Source organism: Sturnira hondurensis, unplaced genomic scaffold (assembly GCF_014824575.4).
Source record: "Sturnira hondurensis isolate 20B ecotype Veracruz unplaced genomic scaffold, ASM1482457v3 Scaffold0016135, whole genome shotgun sequence".
NCBI lineage: Eukaryota > Metazoa > Chordata > Mammalia > Chiroptera > Phyllostomidae > Sturnira > Sturnira hondurensis.
In genome coordinates this window covers 458,079-473,782 of record NW_028088766.1, presented here as the reverse complement: position 1 = coordinate 473,782, position 15,704 = coordinate 458,079, and the positions used below count along the sequence as shown (strand labels likewise).

The window sequence follows — 15,704 nt, the reverse complement described above, 5'->3', positions numbered from 1 at the left end:
CATTCATACCTGAACATTTTCCTTTTATATCAGAAGATGCCATGTTTAACATGGGTGTCTAAGCATGACATTCTTTTTCAAATTATGCTCAAAATAGAATATAAGCTCAAAAACTTTTTCAATTAAATAAGTGTAATACAATGCACATTTGTACTCTGTTTAGAGCCAGGAGTTTATAGTTTGCTGTAATTCAACATGTTAAAAGCCATATATATCAATGCCATTTTCACTCATTTTCTAAATTCTACATTTGCTTTATTTTTCTTAGGACCATGACTATGGAGAAAAGAATGAACATTTTTAGAAACCTAAAAATTTGTCCAACTTATCCATGATACCAAGAAATTCATGAAAGAATTTTTAACATTATGATAAAATGCATCAACTAAATTGCTAAAATCCTTTTTTATCTGAATCAAGTTTTCTATTATCTCTCTAATATTACCATCCAAAATTCTATTGCCAATATAATGTATATGCCTTTCTATGAAGAACAGAAGGTATTCACTCAATGAAATTGCAAGAGCCCTTTCACAGAAATAGCACTTACAACTGTGGTTTTCACCATGGTCATGACAGCAAAATGGGCTGCGTGTTTCTCTTACCTATTAATCTAATATTTTAACCATTTTATGACCAAATCTTGTCAATTCATTCCAGAAGACTCTAAAATAATTTTTTAAATTATATCTCATCTTTGGATTCAACTTAGGAATATGTTTTATACTTTACTTTTAAGGACATAATTTACTAGATGACTTAATAGGAATGTTAAAGAACACATAATGTCAAATAATTCAGGAGGTTTGGTTGTTTATATGTGCATGATGTTGGAATAAAGAATTCTAAGAGAATGCAGGCATATTAATTAGGATCTTGTAGTTTTTGAGAGCCAGGAACTCTTACAGTTGAAGGCAGGGAGAACATTTAGTTTCAAACATTGCTCAAGCAATAAAGTCAAGACTTAGACTATAGCATTGTACCTTCCAGAATCTTAAATGCCTCGATTCCCTGTCAGGCTCCTACATTTGAAGCAAATTTTATGTATCTTTTTTGGAGCTAGAGTCGGGGAGTGAAAAGAGAAGTTCCTCAAAGGGGTGCTTGATAGGTAAAGGTATTATATACAATATATCCATTACAGAGAAGACAACTCAATTTTTTGTAATTTTCTTGTCATTTATGGCCCTAATAAAACCTGTATGTAGAAATTCATCACCCATTGAGTTCCCATTGAAAGTCAGCTTCTTCAAATGGCAACTCTCATCCCATCATCCTTCCTTGTCTCCTACCCTGACTTTGATGTTTTCTTCTCGTGCTCATTTGAACCCCATATTCACTGTTAAGATTCCCCATTTTTAAGATAAGCAGGGAGATGATGTGATTAAGTCCCAAGTGAACTGGTAGCATAAATCTTTTTAGTGATATCAAGGTGTCTCTCATAAGTATGTAATTTCTTTCTATCTTTACTCAATTATATTTTACATTTGATTTTTCACTACGATAGTGATATTTCCCCAGGCTCTTCAATCCTATACTTACCAGAACATATAAGAAGAGCATACATACAACAAGTGACCAGGGCCACACAAAAGAAACTTTAGCAAATAGTGTGACTCTTCAATGTAGTCCCAAACTCCTATCCAGCAGCCTTTGAGCATACAGGTTTTTTCCTTTGTTTTTTACATTTTGGAGGTGTGGGAACAGGACTTCAAAATGACAATAGTGGCAAACATTAAAATCCTGAGAGATTTTACTTAAAACTCTGGAAGTGTGGCTTCTTTTGCCAGTTATATGGTTAGTGCAGTCCTGTAATGATGAGGCTGCGCTGTCGCTGCCCCTATAAAGGGCATGCATGTTCTCTGCCTTGTCTCAGCATCACTTCTCCACTGGTGGCCTCTGTGGCAGCTAGAATCGCTACTCAGGCCCAGTCTTGTGTGTTTACTGAGTCAAGGTTAGAAATTGATTCTTGTAAAGAAGAATTAATTTATCTACATCTGTTTATGTTTTCACTTATGTATAGTAACAGACGGACTATAAGTGATTGAAAAATTTCTGTAGGTTCAGCATTTTCTGTGGCATTAATATTCTTGCAAGTGTTGTAATGCAATTTTATTAAGTTTTCTTTCATCTTTTCTGCACTTACTTCAGCTTCTCAGAGAACAGAACATCTGCTCCCTCTCCCAGAGCCTCTTCTTTGCATATTTCAGGAATAATTAGTGTATTTATATATTTTTGTTTTTACAGATTGTACTGAGTTGGAGAAAATAATCTACATTTTTAGATACAGGTTATTTGTATAGCATTTGTTTAGCAAGATGGTCAAAAAAACAAAACAAAACAAAACAAATATAGCTGAGTGCCCTAAGTTTGTAGTTTAAAGAAAATATTACACTGTGGGACTGGGAAGTTCTCCATGGATTTGAGTAGCATTTTACAATCAACACTCTCCCCTTTTCAGGATATCGAATCCTTAACAGGAGGTCTGACTGGTTCTAAGGGGGCTGATCCACCGGTAAGTTAGCTTCTTCATTAAATTTAATTATTGATGGATTGAATTATGTACACACCAGATCATCAGGTAGTTACTTGTATGTAATTTGTCATATAGGTAACTTTTTGAAATATATAGTTATTGCAGTAACTAATACAAAAGTGTGAACGTGCTTATGATGTCATTGGGTATTTTTAAAAGTTTTAGTAACTTATAAAATCCATTTCCATGTATTAACTCTAAAAATAAGAATAAAGGCTTCATTAGAATACGTAAATACTTTTATGTCCTGCTGATGGGCTATATCACAAGTTAGAACCTTTGGAATTTGAGACCTTATCATTCTCAATGTGAATGCATGATCTGGCTTGCAATACACTTTGAAATTACTGAGAAAAATTATTTTTTCAACCCATTTAATCAACAGTATTGATGTTTCATATCACTGTTTCTTTCCTACTTTACCTAGGAAGCTTCTAGAAAACTAGAAAAAGTATTAAAAAGTTTTGGAGAATTATCATTTTTAGACAGCAGTCTAGTGTTGGAACATCTTGGTCCTTCCTGTGATGTGTGATTTCAGAAAACATTAATTAATATAACATTTCTAGGACTTCATGTTTAAAGTACAATCATGAACTCATGCTGTAAGTCTAACATAATAAGATTCAACTTATTTGAACAACTAGAATGCACTCATTTTTATCACTGCTTTTTTACTTAGAATTGTGAGGTTTAATGTGGAATACACAGAACCCAATGTTATCTGCATTTAGCTATGCTTCATCTAGGCATCTGTGTGGATATTACATTAAAAAAATAACTCGCAGTTTTAGGTTTTCTCTTTTCTCTCCCTCTCAAGTGTCTCTTGATGTTATCTAATCTTTATTAAATTTCTCCTAAAGTAGACTACACAACACATTTTAGTTCTTTTCCTGAATTTATTGTCTTAGTCTATGCAAGAATTTAAAAGAAGGTATTGTCTTCAGAGAGCTGCTTGTATTTAGTCCCTGAACCTAATAGATTTGAGTATAAGACAAGATGAAATGCCAGTCAGCCTAGGAAGTTCACTGGGACAGGGTGCATGGGCAACCCTGCAGATAAGGAGTGCGGACGTTTGCTTACATGACGTAGTTTCTCCCTGCTCCCTTGCAGTGTTTGTACATAGCTTCCAACATTTATTAGAAAAGTCAGTTCATTTCCTTCAAAATATCTTTCCCACCTGTTCACTGCTTCTGGAAAGATTACTGCAGTTAAGGTCAATCACTTTGAAAAGAATCTGGCTCTTGTTGAAAACAAAACTCAACACCTCTCTTCTGCAAGTGGTGATAATATTCTTATCCATGATTTACATGTTAAAATAATTTAGTATATCATGTCCTGTCAAGAAAGCATCTTTTCCAAAAATGAAAGATTGAGTGGACATAAAGCCTAGTTATTGAAAGAAGCCCCTTACGGGGGAAAAAGGTCCCAGAAAGGCAAGGTGGTGTCCTGAAGTCAAACTCAATCAACTTTCCCAGTAGCCAAATGTGAATTCTGTATGGGTATGTATATTTACATTATATGTGTATTTTTTCTTTAGATTCAATTTATAATATTGTGAAGATACCTGTTCTCTCTTGGCTTTGCCCTTCTGTGATGATGGGTATTTTATACTGCTCTCTGCATTTTCTGAAATTCAGTGATTGTGCTTATTTTATAATGTTTTGTAGAGATAAGAACATTGTGCAAATTTCAGAGTACTTAGAGTGCAGGCAATCTGGAGGGGGTGGTGAAAGTACACATAGATTTAATGTCTCCCATTGTTAAGGAACAGTCTGGAGTGTATTACCAGGAGGTATGTAATAAAATCATTTTTAGTGCTTCCTAAAGCTTATATCGAATAGTCTTAAGCATGAGGTTGAAATGGTAATAGTATTATTTGATTACTTTAATTGTTTAAAAATAAGGCTTTTAGTAAATGTATTGTTTCCCCCTAAGATAAAAAAATACCCTAAAAGTTGTATTAAATTATACCTAACCTAAAGCTGTATGAAGTTTTATATTATTTTTTTCTTTAAAAGTGACATTGCAATAGATCATCTAAATAATATTATCCATTATATATTTGTAAAATTATGTCTTTTGTATAAATATTTATAGTGTATTTCTAAACCTTTTCTATGAAATTTTCAATGATAAGAAATTGAACATTCTGTAATTTTTACTTATTGTACAAAATGTAAAAATTGCTGAATGAATGGTCTCATTTCTCTACTAGTATAATGAAATCTTAGATATATCTTTAAATGTAAATGGTATATTTAAAAATTGCACTTTTTTCTGTGGGTAGACATAAATATTATCCCTGAATCATAAGAAAAAAGTGGATTTTGCACTTTTTATAGTACCAAGCACGTATAAAAGTTGTGTCAAATTTTGCAAATGTCATTATAAATAAATTTGCATATTGCATACCTAGTAAGAATAAATTTGAGGAAGTCCAGAAATCTAGTTTGCGCTAATATTTTAACAATAAATGCTAAGCAGGTATTTTAAAAATTAAAGTAGCCTCAGTTTTAATGCTCATAATGAAAGAATAACTCATAATTAGGGGCTTCCTGATGCCTTTCTTCTGAAAAGGATTTCAAAAGCATGTCTTTAAATTCAGAAACTGGAAATTACTTGCTGCAGGAAATAAAACTTGCAGATTTTTCTAAATCACACAGTTATCATAGAAAATAAATTCTTCTCTCCATGAGAAAAATATTATATGTTAAATGTTAACTTCGAATTTTCTCTGAGAAATTGTGTCAGATATTCTACATTTGGCATATGTTTTTTATTCACAAAAATTAGATCAGAGATTAACCTTCAGTGAAAAAAAACACAGCATACATCTATGTATAAAAATAAAGGGAATGAAAATAAGTAATTAAAATCTAATGGGTAAAATATTAAGTGGCATTTTATAAAAAATTAAACCATTTTGCCACAGTGTTTTGAGTTTTAAATATTAACAGTATTAAAATGTAAAACACTTGTGAACTCTAAGGTTTCAAGGTGTTCTACATGATCAAATTGTCATCCAGGCCTTAGGAAGGCCAGGGTAAGGCCTGAGCAACTTAGCTTCATACAACCATCAGGAGTTTTGGGTACTGAAATCCTGGGGCACAAAGCAAGAACACTTTTACTCACTTGTACCAGCTGTACCCGGTATCTGGGAAGCTGCAGATATGCACTTCCATGTGGAACCAGTACTGTGACAGATTCTTTTCCTGCCTTGAGCCAGTGAGCCACTGACTTGGAGGCGTAGGCCAGCCCCTGGCCAGGAGCCCCTGGCCAGCCCCTGTTCCTGACTGTGGGCTAGGTGTAAGGTGGGATTAGTAGCTCAGCTTGGTCACAGAGATTAAATTTAGTGATGTAGACCCAAGCAAACTTGTTTACACAATGAGGAGAATTTCTCTCTCTTTTTTAAATTTTATTAAATGTATTGGGGTTACATTGGGTAATAAGATTATATAAGCTGCAAGTGTACAATTCTATAATGCATCATCTGAATATTGCATTGTGCATTCACCATCCAAATTCAGGTCTCCTTCTGTCACATTATACTTGACCCCTTTTAATCTGCTCTGCCTCCCCCAACTCCTTGCACTTAGGTAACCTCTATACTGTTGTCTGTGTCTATGTGCTTTTTATTTGCTTTTGTTCATTTGCTGCTCTCTGTTTTATATGCCATATATGAGTGCATCATATGTTTTTCTTTTTCTGTATGATTTATTTCACTTAACATGATAGTTACAAGATCCATTCATGTTGTTGCAAGTGGTAGTATTTTATCCTTTCTAATGGCTAAATAATATTCCATTTTATGTGTACCACATTTTTACCCAATCATCCACTGAAGGACACTCGATGCCTTAGCCACCAAAAATAATGCTGCAGTGAGCATGGGGTACATATGTCTTTACTAATAAATGTTTTCAATTTCGAAGGCAGAGATCCAGAAAAGGTATTGCTGAGTCATATGGTAGCTTGATTGTTAATTTTTTGAGGAACCTCCCTTATATTCTCCACAGTTGCTGTACCAGTTTACACTCCCCCCAGCAGTGTTTGAGGGTTCCATCTTCTCCACAACCTCTCCGACCCTTGTTATTTCCACTTGATTAGGGACGATAGCCATTCTAACAGGTATGATGTGTTATCTCACTGTGGTTTTGATTTGCATTTCTCTTATAGCTAATGGAGTTGATCATCTTTTCATGTATCTTTGGGTCATTTGTGTGTCTTGGAAGAAATGTCTAAAGAAATGACCAATAGCTCTGAGCTGGTGTAGCTCAGTGGGTTGAGCACAGGCCTGTGAAGCAAAGGGTCGCCGATTTGATTCCCAGTCAGGGCACATGCCTGGGTTGCAGGCCAGGTCCCCAGTAGAGGACACATAAGAGGCAACCGCACATTGATGTTTCTCTCCCTCTCTTTCTCCTCCTCTTCCCCTCCCTCTAAAAGTAAATAAATAAATAAAACATTGAAAAAAGAAATGATCAAGAAAATAAGAAGGCAGCCAACTGAATGGAAGGAAATATTTGCAAACAGTATCTCTGGTGAAGGGCTGAGGTCCAAAGTATATGAAGAATGCATATAACTTAACAACAAGTAAACAAATAATTAAATAAAAATGGTCAGAGGACCCCAGTTTCTCTTTGTAATTTTGTTCAAGAAATACTGTGATTTTTAAGTGTCTATTTATTTTCTTACAATTTTTTATTTCCTTTTAAGAATTAATAGAAACAAAATCTAATGAGGAGTAATGTGGATCTTGGACTACATGAAACGTTCTGTGTTGGTCAAATGTGGAAGTGTGACATTTGAGAGTGCCTTCATCTGTGCTTGACTGAAGTTTGCCTCATTACTTCATTTACAGTTTATGGCAAGAACGCCACAGGGGTATTCAGTTCTTCCCTTGTATTTCTTTTTATTTGTTACCTTGGAGTAATAAGATCTATAAATTTGCTTCCTTCACAACTTGGTACTTTTAATTGTTCTAAGTTTCCTTTATCCAAATGCTAATGGTTCTCCTTATTTCTAAAGTGTGGTTAAAAGCTATTCCCAGTCTAATTCTTATCCTTGGCCTTGATGTGTAGACTGCCTTGAACATTCTCCAGCTCTATTAAATTTTTTCCCGACTGAGGAGCCAGAATTGTACATTCCATAGTTTTGTACTTTCTGTTCTCATTTTAATGGTCTTCCTGATGGTTCATAGCAATTTGAGTAAACACTCCACAGAATTTGAAAGAAATTTAATTTTCTAAGGATGCTGTTTAGACCAGGATATATATTTTTCAAATTTTAGATGATTTTAAATGTAAAAGTCTCCAAAACTGATTTCAATTTAATCATTCAGAAAATACCAATGCTCTACTTATCTGCTTCATGTGTGCTAGATTTTGGTAATGTTTTAGTAAAACAAAGGCAAAAATAAGTAGTTTTATATTTCAGAATCATATAATACAGTGAAGTAGAGAGGTTAGTAAAAACCAATTACAATATAATGTAAGCAAAGGATAAGATAAAAGCAAAGGATTGTGTAATCCAATTGGTGGAAATGAAAAGGGGCTGGAGAATAAAGGGAGGTAAGTAAAAGGAAATAACTTGATCACTGCAGGATGATTTGAACTTGCCCACTGAAGAAGGTGGAGCATGGCATTTTAAGTGGAAGAAATAGTGCCTGCATAGATCAAAAAATGAGAAAATAACAGTAGGTCTAGAGTATGATATACGCTAGAGGATAGAAAGCAGTGGTGAGATAGAAGGTAGAAGGTTGGCAGGGCAAGAACTAAGACATGTTAGAGAAAGAATGTGTACTCTATACTAAGGGTCATGAGGACCCATTAAAAATTCAAATGTGCAAATTGCTTAATTAACCGTCTCCTTTAGAAACATTTTCTTGGCTCTGGTTAGAGAGTGATTTAGGGAAAAAGCTAAAGCAGAGAGACCACTGAGAAGACTCTTAGAGTCATCCAAAACAGAGGTGATGAAAATGATAATGGTAACTTTTGGGGGTGTCTACCTTACTATTACAAAACTAATTGAGGGTAATATCTCAGGAGAAAGTCAGCATTTTATTTGGGTAGAGCATTAGATGATCAATATGAGTCTAGATAGTAACTGAGAACAGAGAGGAATGGACTGATATTTGAGATATTAAGGACATAATGAGTGCACAAGAACTGATGGTTGTTTGGAGAGAGGAGAATGAGATTTATTGAGAAGTTGAGAGTGACTTTGGACTTTTTGGTTTGCCAATTGGGAGGATAAGAGTCCCATGAACTGGGGAATTTTTGGAAGGATAATGATGAGTTCAGTTTTGGACACATTAAATTGAGCTGACAGATTTGGCAATGCCTAAATGATTTTGAAATTTAAAGGTGATATCTCATTTATGGCCATATTGAGTAGTTAATAGAAACTATTGGAGTCAATGAAATCATCTCTCCAAAATGTATCCTGAGTGAGAAGGTAAGAGAGTTCTTCCCTGAGAAATAAAAACATTAAATAAAAATCAGAGGAAAGGGAAAGATAGGAGGAAGTGTATGCCTCAAAAAAGAGATAAAACAGATGAATACAAGAAAGGAACACCAGGAAGACATGGAATTGTGAATGACAGTGTCAAGAGAGGACAGTGAAAGGATTTATTGGCAGTTTTGTGGTGTCAAGAGTTCAAGAACAAGGTACCCATTGAAATTTAGCAACATGAAGGGAAGGTAGAGGGAATCTAGGTAAGAGTAATTTCAGTGGAGTAATTTAGGTAGAATCAAGTTTCCAGTGGTCTGAAAGACTAATGGAAGACAAGAATTGGATTCAGTGGCCATAAAAATAATTTCAAAGTGCTTAATTATAAAAGAAGTGGGAGAGAATAACAGCCAATATAGAACATGAGGTTGAGAGGCAATTACTTTAAACAAAAATTTTGAGTGTGTTGAAACATGTGAAAAGCACACACAGAGGAAGAAGAATTTACTGAGGGGAGATAAGTTAGTTAACTGGGAGAGCAGTAGATGATGCAGAAGAAGATGGTCCCCAGGACGTGTTATACGGAAAGAGCAATGTCTCTTCAAGTTTGAAATGAGGGTAGAAAAAAGGATGGAAGCTGATGCAAGCATATTTGTAGATGGGGATCTCACTAAGTTGAAAGCTTCCACTTCACAATTTCTGTTTTCCTCACAAATAAAAAAGCCAATTAGCTGACAGTGGTGGGGGGCATGATGGGATCTGGTATTGTAGAAATATGGAGATTTACCTAGCATGATGGATTGTAGGAGAACCAAGTAAACCATGGATGGATTAGTGGCAAGTGTTTGAGGTCCACTTGTGATTGTCAAATAGTAGTGGTCATAAATAACTCAAAGGTGTCCCCCCACCCCACAACAGTGCTGTGTAGCTCATATGTGGGGGTAGGGGAGAATGCCTACAGCCATTTTGATTTCAGGTTGTTGTCTGCTAGACCATTGCTGTGGAAGTCCAATGGGACAAGATAACAGAATTTTATTAGCAATAATGTCATGAAGTCTACGCTGAATAAAAATTACAGTGAAGACAGAAAGGGATTGATAAAGCAGAAAATTAAAGTCTGAATAAATTTGAAAAAAATAGGAGCAGTGGGTAAAGTAAGAAAGATAAAAGATTTTGGTGAGAGAGTGGTATGCTTAATTTAAGTATTTGAGGACCAAAGCAATTCCAGGTTCTATAGGATCCAGGTTGTGGTCATGGAAATGGTAAAGGATAGAAAAAGTGAAACTCTGAGGCTGATGATGTCAAGGAACTTAGAGGTCAGTGTTGGAGGGATCTTATACGTGGGCCCTGCAATCTTTCCTACCCAGAATCAATCCCCCTGATAATCAAAACCTGTTTTACAACTTAAGTACCATCTAGACACTGATAACTAAAAATTTTACATCTCTACACTGGATCACTCCCCTAAACTTTAGAATTTTGTATCCAACTAAATATATAGTTGGCATATCCACTTGCATATCCAACAAATTTAAAGCGTAACAAGTTCAAAAGTGAGCTGATCTTATCACTCTCCACAAATCTGCAGTTTTCCCTGGATCAGTTAATGGCTACTTCAGGATTCTATTTCCAGGAGTCAAAATTTTAGAGTCATCCTGTAGGTTCCTATCTTCATAATTTATCCAGATTCCAACCAGTTCTCACCACCCTTACAAAATTATCACCCTGATCAAATCCATCATCCTTTCTCACCTGTCCATTTTTCAGTGAACCAAGCAGGAAAAATTTCTTAAAATATGAATCAGATTAGGTCACATCTAGATTTAAATCTTTGTTGTTTTTCTATCTGATAAGAAAAAGTCCCCAGGTCCACAGGGTAGTTTCTAAGATGCTTTGTGACGTTTTTCCTTGCAGCACTTGTAGGAACTCATCTAGTACCTTCCATCCCTAATTCATTTCACTTGGGCTGCACTAACAATGTTGCTGTTCCTCTACTGAGATGAGCACATGCTATGATTCCTTCTGCTTCCCATGCTGGCTCTACAGAGATCCCTGTGGCTTATACCCTTACTTCCTTTAGGTTTCTGTTCAAATGCTACTTTGACAGAGAGATCATCATGAACACTCAGTGTTCTTTTCTCTGCTCTTACATGTTTATTGTTTATTTTGTTTTATTAGAATATATGCTCTATATAACTAGAGGCTCTGTCTCTTTTCACTATTCTATTCCAAAGGTGTAGAATAATACCCATTTTATGAATTCCTGTATGGTCATATTTGTGTCTTAAGATGGTAAGACTATGCTCTGGTTGGGGAGCTCAGTTGGTTGGAGTGTTGTCTTATTACTCCAAGGTTGTAGGTTCAATCCCCACTCAGGGCGAATGCAAGAAGCAACCAGTGAATGCATAAATAAGTGAAACAACAAATTGGTCTCTCTCTCTCTCAAGTCAATTTAAAAAGATGGCAAAATACTGCGTGAAAGAGATTGAAACTGTTATAGTAATTCTGGAGTGAGATTATATGGATGTACTTCAGACTATGGTAGTGGTAGTAAGAATTAAAATAGCAGAGAATAAAAATTTACCAGAACACTATAAGTAGAATCTTATAGTGGGATGGGGAAAATAGGACTGAAGGATAATGTCAAATGTTGGCCACTGGGAATAATATTAAATCAGCAGGATATAGTTTGTATGCTGTATATCTTATTTATTTATCCCTTTTAATTATCACTATATATCAGCCTCTTGAAAGCAGACATTTCTGTCTGATTCACAGCTGCAACCCTAATACTCTGAACATGACTGGCACATAGTAGACCTTCAATAAATACTTAATAAGCAAATTAATGAACCAAGCATGATAATGCCAGTAAGTCTGAGGATAAAAAAAATGTGAACAAGCATTTGCAAACTTAAATAAATAAATAGATATGAAGTGGAGCTTCCATTGTTGATTTGGAATTGTATTTAAATACTCAAAACATAGTACCATTGGTAATAAGTATCTCCACATTCTGTGGAGAAGTACCAGACATACTCACCACAAACTTCCTAATTTCTAGAGTAGTAAGAGTCCTGAAAGTGTAAATCATCACCTTTAGCCTCTCTAAAACTGTGAGAAAGGACTAACCAGCAGAGTTTCGGCTGGTAGGGAGTCCTTGCAAGGCTTTTACTTCTGAAGAAGACAAGGGTTTGCTTCTCCGAAGCCCAATGAGGGTGGACCCAAAGCAATGACTTATATATTCAAGATCTCTCTGTTTCGGGGTATATTTATTCAGCAGCTAAATGAGCATGTGATTCCATGGAATAGATGTGAGGGCAGAAACAAATTAATGTGTATTCCATGCATAAAACTGAATCAGAGGTTCCTATATGCCATTATAGGTATGGGCTGGAAAGAAAGAAATCAGTGACATCATTAACTAATTAACTAATTAATTGATTAATATTTCAGCATGTCAAAATAGGTACTTAATATGTTGGTGGCATGAGCGAAGATCTAGTCAAAATAATACACAAGAATTTTATCATGAGAGATAACGTAAGGCTTAGCATATATGATACCAGAAGATCTCCATGGTTGGTTATTTCCTATTCATGAATGTATTACTGGTTAGAACTATATAAACACCTACCTTTTAACACAGTCAAAATACTTAATTGGAGGGCACATGAGAATGTGGGTTCCTATATTCAGAAATTTAAATTATGTTAAATATGAAGAGGAGCCAAGAGATATGCATTATAAGCTAACGCCTGAAAGCTAGGTTTGAAATAACACTGCCTGTGGGGAGCATGTTTGAGATCTGCCAACGTATCATTTCATTGATGATTCATGTCACGGGAAGCATTTTAGAAATGACTTTTTCAGTGTTGGTCAAGGTATTTGGGAAGCTCAGAGTAATAAAACAACTTCTTACTGGAAATAGATTCTTACATGTTACCTACTGTTAATTTCTAATCAATCTGTAACAATAAATTTACTTGAAATTTTCTGAAGGAAAGCCAATATATTAATTAAAAAGGACAAATAAATTAAATAAATCAGGAACTTGCATTATGGGCAAGATACATTATTTTTGTTAATAGTAAAACATTGACATATATAAAGATATACTTAGTTTCCTGATCATAAAAAATAAAGTTTGATATGAATTATTTTAGCTTACTTCTCCTTGCTTCCCAAAATACCTATCATAATTCTGTCAAAAATAATAATATAATTTCAACTACAGATATTATACATTTGTAGTTTATTCTTTTTTCTATCTTCTTTTCTATTTCTGTTTCATTGTATTATACATAAATTTATTTGTATATATGTGTTCACATACTTATACATAACATATAAACACATGAGTATATAAAACATATATAACATATATCTATACATATTTCCTCTTTCAAAAAAGGATGGATATTTTAGTTTCTTGAGTCCTTGACTAAACAACAGAGTGGTTTCTAATTAGAGTGTTCTTATCTAACACAATAAAGTGGGACTATTTATATTCTTGATCAAAGATGCATATAGTTTAGGATGTTTAGCTGAAAAAAACAGATGGGTGAATACAGCTTTATACACATAATTGCTCATTACAATGTGAAAAATATAAACTAAAAATAAAGGTTTAATTAGAAAGCATGTTTGTAATGCCTTGTGTGTGCTCAGGACTATTTCTGGACACAGGAAAAATAAAAAAATAACAACTCAGTGCTGTAACTATTTGTACTCTAACTGGTTAACAATTGTTTCTTTTAAAAACATGATCCATAAGTGTAAAATAGGGAGTACAGAAGTAAATAATACAGAGGCATACAAAAAATACTTTTGTATATAGGGAAATAATAATGACAAGTATATTTTAGGGGATCTTATTTTTATTTTCTGGGAAGACATTTTATTTTATTTTTAAAAGATTTTATTTACTCATTTTTAGAGAGAGGGGATGGGAGGGAGAAAGAGAGGGAGAGAAACATGAATGTGTGAAAAGTACATCAATTGGTTGCCTCTCCCATGTCCCCAACTGGGGACCCAGCCCACAACCCAGGCACATGCCCTGACTGGGGATTGAAACGTGATCTTTCCATTCACAGGCCACCATTCAATCCACTGAGCTATACCAGCCAGACTGGAAAGACTTATTTTAACAGTAAATGTCGAACCAGGTCTTGAAGAACTAATTTGCATCAAGTTAAAGTCTTGTTTTGAATAAAAGTAAATCAAGGGTATCCCAAAGTACTTAAATTTGATAGGCTTTAAGATTTCCTTATTTATTTTTAGAGAGAGGGGAAGGGAGGGAGAGAGAGAGAGAGATAGAGAGAAACATCCACGTGCCAGAGAAATATTGATTGGTTGCCTCTTTCACACTCCCAACAGGGGACCTGGCCTGCAGCCCACACTTACGCCCTGACTGGGTATTGAACCAGTGATGTTTTGGTTCATGGGAAGGCGCCCATCCCACTAATCCACACCCATCAGGGCTCTATAGGCTTTAGCAATGAATAAAACTGCTTGCTGCCACTTGTTTACAGTGCATCTTTTTAAATTTAATTGTCAAAGTTTTTTTAGAATATAAAATTAAATCTTGTTTTTAATACCTTTTTCAAATTATATATGAGATTTTTTAAAATAAGAAGTCCTAGGCACCCTCCACGTGCTTGTGTATTCATAAGCCTGGGTGAGTTTCGGCTACTGGGTATGCTTGCACCCAGCTGGCCCTCTAAGGAGGGTCTGATGGGCAATGCCAGCATAGGACGAAGCAACAGGGTATCTGTGGATCCAGGGCTGCCGCTGTTGCTTTTTCTGGGATCCCAATGTGGTCATTGATTCTTTATCTCCTTCAGCAAGATAAGAACGTTTTCTGAGAATTTGCCTCCTTTTCACTATTAGTATTCATTCACCATAGCTTGGCTGGGTAAGAAATTACAGACTTCTGTGTCTTGGCTTCCTCCCCTTTGCTCATTGAGCTTCCAGAGGAGGCAGCATTTAGGGCTTCCTTGCCCTCTAGAACTTGTCTCTATGGGAAGGAACATTTATCTGGAAGGAAAATTTTGCTGCCTCTCAGTAACCATAATAGATTGTTCCTTACAAATGCATGCAGTCTGGGAAACATGAAAGAGCAAAATGTGAATGCTTGATATTGCATGCATATTCTTTTTTCCCCATCTGATAGTGAATATAACCACTATGGATACTTCAAAAAGAAATCTGATTATATATATAATATATAATATAATTATATATGTATATACATACACACACACTCACACTGTGTGTGTATGTGTACACCCCTATTATATAAACATATACATGTAATGATGAGAATGACATCCAGTTGCCTTTACCATATTCTAATTATTTAGAAGCAAATCACATGAACATAAGAACCACTTCTGTCTGACACATGAGGCCAGAGAAATTATAAATTAAATTCACAATTTTTATGTTTTTGCCTTCTTTGTCAAATATTAATTTACTGTAAAAGTTTAGGTTTGTTTCTGGGCTCTCTAGTATGTTCCATTGGTCTATGTGTCTGTTTTCATGCCAGTACCGTGCTGTTTTAATTACTGTGGCCTTGTATTGTAATTGAACATCAGGTAGCATGATTCCTCCATCTTTGTTTTCTCTCAAGATTGCTGTTGCTATTTGGGGTCTTTTGTGGTTCCATATATATCTTTGAAATATTTATTCTAGTTCAGTGAAATACATCATTAGCATCTTG

The 15,704-nt window shown here is 35.0% G+C and overlaps 1 protein-coding gene across 11 annotated transcripts in view; it reads left to right on the top strand.

Annotated features, from left to right (window-relative positions):
* PPFIA2 (PPFI scaffold protein A2) overlaps positions 1–15,704 on the top strand; it is a 472,168-nt gene that overhangs the window by 85,813 nt on the left and 370,651 nt on the right. For 8 of the 11 annotated variants that reach the window (XM_037065742.1, XM_037065741.1, XM_037065747.1 and 5 more), the window contains exon 3: positions 2,459–2,512. The exons of the other annotated variants lie outside the window; for them this stretch is intronic. In XM_037065742.1, the coding sequence (XP_036921637.1) occupies positions 2,459–2,512 (54 nt within the window). The remainder of the gene's footprint in view (positions 1–2,458; positions 2,513–15,704) is intronic. 11 annotated transcript variants of the gene reach the window in all.